The sequence below is a fragment of the Helianthus annuus genome, chromosome 10 (assembly GCF_002127325.2).
Source record: "Helianthus annuus cultivar XRQ/B chromosome 10, HanXRQr2.0-SUNRISE, whole genome shotgun sequence".
NCBI classification, from domain to species: Eukaryota; Viridiplantae; Streptophyta; class Magnoliopsida; order Asterales; family Asteraceae; genus Helianthus; species Helianthus annuus.
The window spans coordinates 172983058-172995244 of NC_035442.2; the positions used below are offsets into that span (position 1 = coordinate 172983058).

The 12187-nt window shown below is 37.6% G+C and overlaps 4 protein-coding genes across 4 annotated transcripts; 3 read left to right on the top strand and 1 right to left on the bottom strand.

The window, feature by feature from the left end:
• The first annotated feature begins 303 nt into the window (after positions 1-303).
• Positions 304-1844, top strand: LOC110886638. Its single transcript, XM_022134459.2, has 2 exons — positions 304-1309; positions 1470-1844. Exons 1-2 carry the CDS (start codon positions 340-342, stop codon positions 1694-1696), a joined length of 1197 nt encoding a protein of 398 aa, XP_021990151.1. The 5' UTR covers positions 304-339; the 3' UTR covers positions 1697-1844.
• Positions 1845-3069: 1225 nt separating this feature from the next.
• On the top strand, positions 3070-4770 carry LOC110883344 (pentatricopeptide repeat-containing protein At5g18950). The gene has a single exon (XM_022131131.1). It carries the CDS (start codon positions 3070-3072, stop codon positions 4768-4770), a length of 1701 nt encoding a protein of 566 aa, XP_021986823.1.
• Positions 4771-5425: 655 nt separating this feature from the next.
• LOC110886637 (protein SRG1) lies at positions 5426-8763 on the top strand. The gene is made up of 4 exons (XM_022134458.2): positions 5426-5686; positions 7153-7400; positions 7474-7804; positions 8464-8763. Exons 1-4 carry the CDS (start codon positions 5438-5440, stop codon positions 8698-8700), a joined length of 1065 nt encoding a protein of 354 aa, XP_021990150.1. The 5' UTR covers positions 5426-5437; the 3' UTR covers positions 8701-8763.
• A 2045-nt stretch (positions 8764-10808) lies between these two features.
• Positions 10809-11949, bottom strand: LOC110883343 (glutathione S-transferase T3-like). The gene is made up of 2 exons (XM_022131130.2): positions 11482-11949; positions 10809-11392 (listed from the first exon to the last, which is right to left on the bottom strand). Exons 1-2 carry the CDS (start codon positions 11947-11949, stop codon positions 10832-10834), a joined length of 1029 nt encoding a protein of 342 aa, XP_021986822.1. The 3' UTR covers positions 10809-10831.
• Between the last annotated feature and the right edge of the window lie 238 nt (positions 11950-12187).

The following is a 12187-nucleotide window of genomic DNA, read 5'->3' on the forward strand; positions in this document are numbered from 1 at the left end:
CTAGTTTTATCATTTACAAAATAGATATATTTGAACTTTAAAAAATATATTTGAAGTTTAAATCATTTATCTAATCTAATTAAAATAAAATTCTAATATAATATTTAATCTTTTTAATTTAAAATTTATCAATAAATTATTGATGCCCTCATTGAATGACATGTGTCCCAAATCAGGTTTCTTTTATTATATAGTATAGATTAATTAATAATTAATATTAATAATAAAAACAAAAAGAAACAAAAAGTAATACGTAAACCGGTTACATCCGGGTCAACTTAACTTACACCTTTTTATATTAATAAACACTTTCGTTACCAATTTTCCTTACAATCCGCCATGAAAACCGAACCTGAAGCTTTCATCTTCAACCCTAAACACAACTCACAACAAGTTCTCCAAATCCTCAAAGCTCTCAAACAAGCTTCACACCAACTCTACCAAAACCCCAACACAACATTTTCCAACTCACCCGCCATTAAAGCTCTTCTGGAGCTCGAACACGAATCAGACTCCATCCTCTCCAACGATCCTCACCTAACGCCGTTATCCACTCACCTAACCGCTCTCAAAACACTCATAAACTCGCCGGTTCAACGCCACAATGGACTCAAATCGTTCATCACCCGCCGAGTCAACTCACACGAGATTTCAAAACTCGCAGGTTCAATCGAGTCGGAGATTGACCGGTGGATCGGTCGAGAGCTTGTTGAAACCCTAACGCAAACGCTCCGTAGAGGTTACGAACTTAAAGAGGAGGTGTTGATCGATTTAATCGAACAATTCGAAGAACGAATTGCTCGAGGTTTTGATCGAGATCTACAGGATTCGATCCTTAGATCGAAGGTGTTCAACGAACTTGAATCGATTTTGTGCGATTCAATAAGTAATGGTAAGTACTCGAACCACTCGAAGAATGTTCGAGAAGCTGCAGCGTTTGCGATAACCGAACTGATTAGATTCAACAAGGATGTGTTCGTAGGTCAAGTTCTAATCGGAGAAACCGAAATTATTCATGCGTTAATTGAATTATCGTCGGTTAGATCGTTACAAGCCCTAGGTATGCTAATTAGGTTAATTAAAAGTCCTATAGTTGATGAGATAGAATCGAACGGTGAAATCGTGAATATAATAGACTTACTGACGTGTGACGAGATGTCGGTTGGAGCAATGGCGATGGAGTGCGTGATGGAGATCGGTTATTTTGGTAGGAAAGAGGCGGTTGAGGCGATGTTGAAGGCGGATTTGGTAAAGAAGCTTGTGGAATTGCAGCGAAATGAGATGCGAGGTGTCGTGACGGATGTTAAAGGTGAGAATGATAATAATGTTTTTTAGCTGTAAACTAACTAACGTACTTCTAAATACTCGTACATTTTTATCTGTGAGGACTAATAATAATGTTTTTTTAGCTGTAAACTAACTAACGTACTTCTAAATACTCATATATTTTTATCTGTTGTATCGTTCAGGACCGTGTCCTGTGAGGACGAGCGAGAACAATAATAATATTGAGAGGCGTCCGTTTTCGAGCTGTGTGGCGAGATTTGCGGTGCAGTTGGAGGTGGGTGAAGGGTTGAGGCAACGGGAGAAACGCGCGTTGAAGCAGGAAGTGTTGAAGAGAGTTAGAGATGCTTGTGTTTGTGAAGCGGAAGCTGCTACTATTATTGCAGAGGTTTTGTGGGGTGCTTCACCTTGATTTTGATGAAATGGTCTGGGTGTTTTGTACAGTGTTGTTGGCATATTCTTTAGAAATCAAGATTCATATGTACAGAAGATTAGATTTTGTTCATTCGGGTTCAACCCATGGTTTTTTAGTTATTTGTTCGTGTTTTGAATTTTGATCATAGGCATGATCAGATATAGTGGTGTACAAATCAGTTTTCTTTTTTTTTTTTTTTTAAATCTGTTCCGGGTATGGTCAAGATGGTCGAAACCGGGTATTGCAATAATGGGTCGGAAAGAGACCTGGTTTTGAAAAGAAAGTGATCGGGTGTTTTGGTTCCGGTTCAAGGTTTTTAGTTCCAGTTCCAACCCTGAACTGGTTACAAATCATAGAGTATGTAACCGATTATTAAACTAGGTAGGGTCGGATATGAAATTGGGTATGACATAACTTCTATTTTTAAGTCGGGTACAAATCCATACCCGCTCTTTTTGCTCACCACTAATCGACAATGTCATAACTCATAAACATGCATATGTTACTATTATTATGGACAACCGGACAATTTGATGTTGAGTAAAAAGGAAGATTTTGTGTCTAAATGGTTGTAATCCTATTATTATTGTTTTGGTCTTTTTGTACCATTTTAAAGTAGTGTAATTAATTATTAGGCATGTTTTTGTTTGGGTAGGTGGTGTTTTCTTTTCTTTTTTTTTAGAAATATTTGATTATTTAAAAAAGACATGATGTTTTTATTTTATTTTGGATAAATGAGCCAAAGCTCTCGGCTCGCCGTAAAATCATAAGCTCGAGCTCGGCTCGAGCTATTTAGAGAATAACCTCAAACGAGCTAAAAGCTCGGCTCGAGATCACTTTAATATCGCTTAAATGAGCCAAAGCTCGGCTTGAGTTCGGCTCGTCAATGTTATCATCATCATTATTATATATATATAAAAAATGTTTGGGCTTGTTAAGGCTCACGAGCCTAAACGAGCTTTGTATTTCAGGCTCGAGATCAGGCTCGATAACTAAACGAACTCTGTTTCAGTCTCAAGCTAGGGCTCATTAAGCCTCAACTCGTTTGAGCTTTTAACCAAGTCTACGAATAATTCTCAAGCCTCTTGTTTACACCTCTATCATAAACTTAAACCGTTAAAACCGAACCTTTAAATGGCAAAAACCCATCCAATTTGGTTTTTCATTTCAACCCCTAAATAATGTTCACCATTGTCACACTTTTTTCTTTTTCTTTCATCAATCGTTAAACCCCGTAAATTCTTTCACAAATGACACTTAAACTTGATGTTTCTGGTTGCTACAGTAAGCATTCTGTTCTTCAGATCGGTAAGCAATATCCAATGATTCTCCATTACATATACATCAATCTGTAAGCATATTATACACCAATGTCAAGAACACCATCTTCCTTCACTCAATTACTCCGAAAACCAACCCCCAAAATCATCCAAAACCCTAAACAACCCGTTAGAAACATCGTATCCGATGATAAACCCCAACATTCAGCTGACATTGTGAAAGAAATTTGTGCAACAATTAGGTCAAAACCCAGATGGGAAAACACACTACTGTTAGATTTCCCTAATGTTACTTTCTTGGATTCTAGTTTGTTAAATCAAGTGTTTATGCACCAAAAGAATGCATTTTTATCGATTCGGCTTTTGTATTGGCTCGGTTCGACATTCGGGTATTCGCCCGATCAGTCGACTTGTTGTTTGATATTTGATTCACTCGTCGAAAATAAGGCGGTGAATGCGATACAGAGTTTTCTTGAATTTACGAAATTTGTGCCGGATGCGAATGGTTTTGAGTTGTATGTGAGGTGTTTGTGTGAAAGTGGGATGGTTGAAGATGCACTCCAGGTGTTCGATGAAATGACAAAGAGAGGGGTTAGTTCTTCGTTGGAAACTTGGAATTGTGTTTTGCGAGCTTCGGTTAAAGACGGGTGTAACGATGTTGTATGGAGGTTATATGGTGAGATGATGGAGCTTGGTGTTGGTGTGGATGTCGATACCGTTGATTGCCTGATCCAAGCGTTTTGTTTGGAGAAAAATGTGTCGAAAGGGTATGAACTTTTTCGGCAAATGGTGGATGATGGGTATGTTCCTCGCAAGGTTTCGTTCGACAAGTTGGTGTTCGAGTTTATCTTGGATAAACAGTATTCGCGAGTATCCGCTCTTCTTCATATCATGATTGCAAAAGGTGTTAACCCTGATCTTTACACTTATCAACAAATTATACACGCGTTGTGCCTCAAAAGCATGCAACGTGAAGGGTTACGTATATTCAACGATCTTAAAGATAGAGGGTATGCGCCGGATAGAATCATGTACACGACAATGATTCACGGTCTTTGTAAAATCAAATGGTTCGGTGAAGCAAGAAAGTTATGGTTCGAGATGATACAAAAAGGAATCAAACCGAATCTATACACATATAACACACTCTTATATGGGTATTTCAAAATAGGCGACGTAGAAAACGCTCTAAATCTCTACAACGAAATGCAAGATAAAGGTTATGGAGAAAATGTAATCGCGTACAACACTATGATTAGCGGTTTGTGCTTACATGGACGAACATCTTTAGCTTTTCAACTGTTTAATCAAATGTCTCGAGAAAACGTTTCTAAAGATGTGGTAACGTACAATTCTATGATTAGGGGTTTTTGTAACGAAGGTAAGTTAACCGAGGGTTTGAACCTTTTGAACGAACTCGTGAACCATGGGTTGCAGCCATCATCTGCATCGTATGGACCGCTTATAGAAAAACTTTACGAAATGAAAAGGATCGATGAAGCTAAAAATCTTTGGAATGAGATGCAGGATGAGGGTGTGGAACCGTCTTCTGCGTGTATTAACGATGATGTCATAATTGGATTAAGCGATAAAGGATATGTTGCAGCGGGAATATACTGGTTGGCGTACATGGTGAAGAATCGGCTCATACCCCGTCAAGAAACTTTTGAAAATTTGATTGGCGTTTTATCTCAAAGGGAGAGGTTAGATGTTGGTTTGATTGCTATGGGTCATATGTTTAAGGTAGGTTACATACCGAGTTTTCGTTTGGATGCGATATCCTTGATGTGAGCCGAAACTTGTGAAACGGGCATAAAATGTTTCTCGATTGATTTTCTAAAACTTGATGTGCCGGTTTGGCTTCTACACCGTTTTTTTCTTTCATAAGTTGGTATAGTTATAGTTTCAATTTGTTGTTTGTATCGTTGTTCTACGCTTGAATTAAACATTCTCATGTGTAATTGAACACAATATTCTGTTTATAAGGTTCTTAAACCTGTTTTTAGTTGATGTGCTCTTGAACTTACACATTTGATCATATCTCCACTGGGCTATAATGAGAAAATGAAGGGTTAATTTGTCATTTCACATCCACTTAACAGAGAAAACTAACAATCATCCACTTCAGGGACTATCCGAGTAACAAACTATCAAACCACAGGGAGCACCGGTGTAATTTCCAAAAGTTGAGGACTATAGGTATTATTTTGCAAAACCACAGGGACTATCCATGCATTTTACTCAACAGAAAAACTTGTACATAAATATAGAAAACGGCCCGAGAAGAAACTTAGAAAGCGGAATCTTGTTGGCCACCTTCAGCGACTTCAAGACAGAGAGTAAACCAATCTTGCATCAACAAAGCAATACAACTATGACACCTTTCTTGTTTATATATAAATAAATCAAGAATCCACACCCATTTTCATCTCTCATTCTCACTCTTCTCTATTCAGCCATGGCTTCAGTTGACTCACTCCCAGAGAAAACTCCATATCAGATGGCTATAGATGGTGATCAACCATCTTCCAAATACATGATCAACAACAACAACTACACCAAATTTGGTTCTTTAGAAACCTCACCTCCTTTTGCTCCGGTGCCCATCATTGACATTGGTTGTTTTGTTTCATCTTCTAAACAAGATGATCAACAAGCTGAACTAGATAAACTCAGATCAGCACTCTCCACTTGGGGTTGTTTTCAGGTCTATTATAAAACTCTTATTTTTTGCTACTTTGTAGTATAGTGTTGAAATTAGAAGAAGATTTTGATGTTCTTGAAACTACCATGAAAAATAGGAACTTTTTCTTAAAATTCAAGATTTCATTTAGAACTACAGTTGGGACTCAAAGTCATTGACTTTTTATGTCCAAAATCAACCTTCTTTTTGGGTTCATTTAGAACCTTATTTTCTGCTACTTTGTAGTCATCTTTAAGGTTCAAGAAGATTTTGAAACTACTATGAAAAATAGCTGTTTTTTCTTGAAATTCAAGATAATCAAAGTCATTGACTTTTGGAAAATTTACAAGTTTTGTCCTTTATCTTTATACCACTTTTCAAGCGGCGTCCTTTTTAACGAATGTTGACAGGCGGCGTCCTTTACTAGGTATTTTATTGCAAGTTTAGTCCTTTACACCCAACCCAGTTAAAAAGCCCTGTTAATTGTTGGGTGTAAAGGACTAAACCTGCCACAAAATACCTAGGTAAAGGACTAAACTTGCAACAAAATACCTAGTAAAGGACACCGCCTGTCAACAATTAACAGGGTTTTTTTTAACTGGGTTGGGTGTAAAGGACTAAACTTGCAACAAAATACCTAGTAAAGGACACCGCCTGTCAACATTCGTTAAAAAGGACACCGCCTGAAAAGTGGTATAAAGATAAATGACAAAACTTGTAATTTTTCCTTGACTTTTTATGTTCAAAATCAGCATTGCTTTAGGGTTTACTTGAAGCCCTTGATTTCTGCTAGTTTGTAGTCATCTTTAAGTTACAAGAAGATTTTATTGTTCTTGGAACTTGAAAAATAGGAACTTTATCTTGAAATTCAAGATTTCAATTCTTGATGAAAGCTGGGACTCCAATTCATTGACCTTTTATGTTCAAAACTGTCTAAAACTCTTTTAGTTTCTGCTAGTTTGTAGATAGCTTGAAATTTTTAGTGTTTTTGAAACATTGGTTTTAAATGCGGTGATGAAATCACATTGCGCGATGCGGCTCCATGATTTGCGCATCACCTGATGTGATTAGATGTGGCGCCTTATGCATTTGACAAGTGTTTGAACAAATCTGACCATCTATTAAGCAATGGGTTTGACTAGTTGAACAGTTTATACCATTGACCGAACAAGTTTGACCAGAGATGCTGACAATATCTTATATCTTGGGGTTTAAAAGTTAACTAGTTGAAATATTTTTCTTTTTGAAAACTACTAAAAAAACTATTATTTATACATAGTTTTTTAGTAGTTTTTCATAATGCTCGCCTCAAATACGTGATGCATGCGCTTCACGCATCGGCTTTTGAGATCAATGCATCAGAGAGTGTCACACGCTTTTTAAAACCAAGCCTGAAACTACCATGAAAATAAAAACTTTTATCTTGAAATTCAAGATTTCTTGATGAAAGTTGGTACTCAAATTCATTGACCTTTTATGTTCAAAATTAGGCTGTAAATCATGGGCTTTCAGAGTCATATCTAGACATCGTTCGACAAGTGATCAAACACTTCTTGGAGCTTCCGTTGGAGGAAAAGAAAAAACACTGCAGACAAGCTGGTTCTCCCGAAGGCTATGGAAACGACGTGACAGTGGATGTGAGTCAAGTTCAAGATTGGTGTGATCGCCTTTCTCTTCGAGTCCTCCCAAAAGATCAAAGAAAACTCCAGTTCTGGCCCGAAAACCCATCAAATTTCAGGTCCCATTTCTAACTCTCTTCATATTGTTCTCTTCAATCTGTTAAAAAGAATAATGAGTTGCGCGTTATGCAGGGAAACTATCGATGACTACACCATGAAGATCAAATCTATATCAGCGGTCATATTCGAGGCAATGGCGAAATCTTTAGACTTGGAAGAAAATTGTTTTTCGAAACAATTTACCGAAGAACATGATGTTATGTTAGGGAGGTTTATTTTGTACCCACCATGTCCAACCCCTGATCAAGTGTTTGGGCTGAAAGCCCATTCGGATAGATCCGGGATTACTCTATTGTTACAAGATCCTGGAGTTGAAGGGCTTCAAGTGTTTAATGATGGTAAATGGTACATGGTTCCTGTGATACGCGATGCTCTTTTTATTAACCTTGGCGATCAAATGCAGGTGAACAATTTAGTTACGGTGTACTCGATTCAAACTTTGTTAGTTTTTTGTACTAACTCGACACAAACCTAACACGAAATTCGCGGGTTTGGGTTTAGTCTAAACGGGCTTGGGTCGGTTTCAGGTTGAAGCCGCGAGCCCCTTTAGCTAAACGGGTCGGGCTCGGGTCAACAGGTTGACCCGTTTAACCTATTTATATTATATTATGTTATATTTTTTTATAATATGTTTTATGTTATAAATTAAATTAGGTGTGTATTTTATGCGATAATTATAACATAAAAAGGGAAATTGACATAATATTTTATTATTTAAATATAACCGTATCATATACATTTGTGTTTCTATGTAGTAAATTTTAATTTGAATATATTAATTTGCAGAAAAAATAAAAAATAAATAAAAAAATTTCGGGTGGAACGGTCGTGTTCTGGTCAACCTGCGATTCGGGTTGTGTTCATATGTATGACAAAATTTTTGGGTTTGGGTCGTGTTGTGTTGTGTTGTGTTGTGTTGTGTTGTGTTGGGGTTTGTCTAAAGTTTTCAGGTTCGGATTCGGGTCGGGTTGAGCCCGCCAACCCACGAACACGACCTGTTTAGCACCCCCTAGTTATATGTTACAGTTATACTTATTCGCACAAGTTGTAATGGTTTTGCAGATCATGAGTAATGGGATTTTCAAGAGCCCGCTTCACAGGGTTGTGACAAACAAGGAGAAGGGGAGAATATCCGTGGCTATGTTTACAGAACCCGACCCGAACAAAGAGATTGGTCCGGTGGATGTTTTGGTCGATGAGAAGAGGCCTAGGGTGTACAAGACCGTTAAAAACTATGCCGTTTTTAATTATGAATGCTTTCAGAAAGGCATTGTTCCTCTTGATGCTGTTAAGGTGTAAACAAGCTTCTTGTGATATGCTTGTAGATTCTATCATATTTAATAGAGTATACTTTTTATGTTATATTTTATCATCTCAAAGTTGTTTACCAAACAGAAGATAATCCAAAATTCTGCATTCAGTTTTACCCCTTATACTTTAAAAAAAAAAAAAAAATCTACGCTTTAACCCATTTTCATTTAATTTGATTTTTCTCTAATAAACTTAAAAAAAAAATCTACGCTTTACCTCATTTTCATTTAATTTGATTTTTCTCTAATAAACTTAAAAAAAAATATACGCTTTAACTCATTTTCATTTAATTTGATTTTTCTCTAATAAACTTAAAAGAAATCTACGCTTTAACTCATTTTCATTTAATTTGATTTTTCTCTAATAAACTTAAAAAAAAATCTATGCTTTAACTCATTTTCATTTAATTTAATTTTTCTCTAATAAACAATAAACATTTAAAAAAAAAGAAAACTGAATACGCAGCTATAGTATGATATTATGTTATTGAAAATGAAGTTGTATTCAAAGTTGGTATTATAAACTAGGATTAGGATCAAATACAAAGGATCCTAATTGTAAGAAGTGTAAGAATGATTTATAAAATGACAAGTGTCCAATAACCTAAAAAAACCCACTACAAAAAAAAAAAAAAAAACCTTAAACATCCACCACCACAAAAAACCTAAACCCCCACCCCCTCCCCCATCACCCCCACCCCCCCACCACCACCACAATTTTTTTTTTTGTTTTTTTTGCCGAGGGGGTGGGGGTTTAGGTTTTTGGGGTTTTTTTTTGTGAGGTATAGTTTTTTTTTGTTTTTCTTTGCCCCCGGGGGGGGGGGGGGGTAGGTTTTTTTGGGGAGGTATAGGTTTTTTTTGCCGCGGGGGGGGGGGGGGGGGTTGGGGGTTTAGGGTGGTGGTGGGGTGGGAGTGGGTGTTTAGGTTTTAGGTGGTGATGTAGTGGGTTTAATTTTAGGTTATTGGACAGTTGTCACTCTATAAATCCTTCTTAAACTTTCTTACAATTAGAAGCTTTTATAGAATAAGTTGAAACTTATAAACTATACTGAATAAATCAAATTGTTATCGGACAAAACCAAATTCTTTCCGCATTGTACGAGGAATTGCGCTAGTCTATATTTAAAAGTTTAAATTATTCAAATCATAATCACATTGCCACATACTGAATTTAATTTAATTTAATGTGCCATACTGGGCTATAACCAAAGGTCCAAAAGCATGAGACATCTACCCAAGTCCAAGTAGGCCCAAATGCGAACGATTTGTATTGTATTGTTCGTACCATATATCAGTACTGAAACTTTCCTAAATCCAAAACCGAATACCGTACCATATATGTTTAGTTAGTACAGGTATGGTTTGGTATGGTACGGTACAGTACCCTTAAAAGACCTGAACTAGTAGTAGTGTACTACTGTACCATATGTTACCTATAACAAAATGAGCTATATTCAAAACCGAATACCGTACCACGTATGTTTGGTCGATCTCGGTGTAGCACGTACCAGTAGAGCTTTACTTTGGAGAATTCCAAAAGGGTTTTTTCATTTTCAAACTCCCTAGGTACGATCTTTGTTCTATAACTTCTCAGATCCGAATTCATTTCCATTATCTTCTCAGATTCAATCTTGCTATGTTTACTGTTTAATTTGTTGTGTTTGATTTGATTTAGAAGTACTTTTTAAGTTCAAATCTTTCTGATTTAGTAGGTTTGTTGGTTAAGGTATTATTATTGTTTTGTTGTAACGAAGATCCACTTTTGATTACTGATTTGTTGATGTGTTGACTAGAGTTTATGGCCAAATTGGACTAATGTAAGTTTGTAGGTTCTGAAAAGGTTATTTTAAAGCAGTTTGATAAACAAGAGTGAGAGGGGCACTCCTCTCTTAGGGGAGTGACCTCTCTTACAAAAAACCAATCAGCACGCGTCACGTCAACTTCCCCCTTAATTCCCCCTACACTCTCAATTTGATGACGGCACTCCTCTCTTAGAGGACTTATTTTTTTTATTTTTTTAATTAAGAAAATATTTTTTATAAAAAGTAAAACATAATTTCATAAAATAAAAAATTACATTTACTAAAATAAAAATTACATCGCAATACTACATAAAAATTTTAGAAATTGCACGGCCACCCGTACTTGTTAGCGATCTCGCGTTTTCGGACGAGGATGAACGGCAACATTTCCGGCGGAGCATCGTCGTGCGGCTTGAGGAATGTTTTCATATCTCGACCGTGCGCGTAGTTTTTCATCGTCTCGCGTTGTTCCGTTATGAGATCGCGAGCCTCCGACTCTCTTTTCTTCCTCAATTCAATCGCCTCCATCTCACTCACGTGCTTCGCTTCTTTCATGGCGGTGTATTCTTTGAATTGTGCCGCTAACTCAGCCGAGCCCTCGGACGATGTCGCTTGACGCTTGTCTCGCCGTTGTGTTCTTTGTGGCGAGGGGCCTTCGTTCATATCGGGTATGGAAGGGTCCACGTCAACAGACTTTCTTTTTTGTGCCAAACCTTCCCCTTCCTCACCCAACAATGGGACTTGGGCCCATTTGTCGTGTTTTCGAACGACCTCCCATGCCTCGACATGTTGAAAACCGCTCGGATATCTATCTTGAAAATCCTTTAAAGCGATTTTCATCACGTTGAGATCGTTACACCCGCTTTCTCGTGTGCGATCCTACATATTATAAAATAACAAGTGTTAAAAACATATGAACTTAGTAAATAATTTAAAAAATATACAACGTTAAAAAATATAATTTTTACCGCTTGTTGGTATAGGCCGTTGAAAAAGTTTATTTTCGTCATCATCGGGTTCCATTTAAACCGTACTTGATGCACGGTCCGGTTAGTTCCACCAACGGTGGCGTTATAATGATCTAAAATCCTACGCCAAAAACCATCGCGGGTTTGTTGATTGCCCTTCTTTTTGTTGGTAGAGCAATGTACCCTTGCCTTCGCCAATGCCTCTTCTTGGTATTTTGTCCAAGATTGGCGCTCCATTTTTGCCTTTTTACCCCGAGCGTCATCTTCTTCGTTGTCGGTGTCTTCATTCACATTATATTCATCGTCGCCGGTGTCATCTTCATAGTCGCCCAAATTTTGAGTTTCGGGCACTACTTCCTCCTCCTTGTCCTCGTAAATAGGTAGAGGACGTTCAACATTTTCTCGTGGAGATGGAACTTGTGGGGAACGAAAAGCAAACGGGTCGAAGGCGGGGGCTTGAGGATCCATTGATAACAAATTTTGGAAATAGCCGAAATGGGGTTGTGGTTGGGTGTTGTAAAAGGAGGGGTGTGAAGGTTGTTGGTAAAAAAACTGGGGTTGTGTAGTATATCTGAAAGGTGGTTGTGGTTGTGCACTTGCACCGCTCGAACCACCACGAGACGGCTGCGAGCCGCGTTCCTTAGTGTTAGAGCCTACGGACTTTTTCTTGGCTTCACGGGGTTGGTTCTCCATTGCTCGGTTTGGC

Bases quoted from the DNA above. Each gene is read 5' to 3' on its own strand.
- LOC110886638 (XM_022134459.2), top strand. From the start codon at position 340: ATGAAAACCGAACCTGAAGCTTTCATCTTCAACCCTAAACACAACTCA. The intron at 1,310-1,469 runs GTGAGAATGATA...TGTATCGTTCAG, and splicing joins TGTCGTGACGGATGTTAAAG to GACCGTGTCCTGTGAGGACG.
- LOC110886637 (XM_022134458.2), top strand. From the start codon at position 5,438: ATGGCTTCAGTTGACTCACTCCCAGAGAAAACTCCATATCAGATGGCT. The intron at 7,401-7,473 runs GTCCCATTTCTA...CGCGTTATGCAG, and splicing joins GAAAACCCATCAAATTTCAG to GGAAACTATCGATGACTACA. The intron at 7,805-8,463 runs GTGAACAATTTA...ATGGTTTTGCAG, and splicing joins ACCTTGGCGATCAAATGCAG to ATCATGAGTAATGGGATTTT.
- LOC110883343 (XM_022131130.2), bottom strand. From the start codon at position 11,949: ATGGATCCTCAAGCCCCCGCCTTCGACCCGTTTGCTTTTCGTTCCCCA. The intron at 11,393-11,481 runs GTAAAAATTATA...TATAATATGTAG, and splicing joins ACGGCCTATACCAACAAGCG to GATCGCACACGAGAAAGCGG.
- LOC110883344 (XM_022131131.1), top strand. From the start codon at position 3,070: ATGTCAAGAACACCATCTTCCTTCACTCAATTACTCCGAAAACCAACC.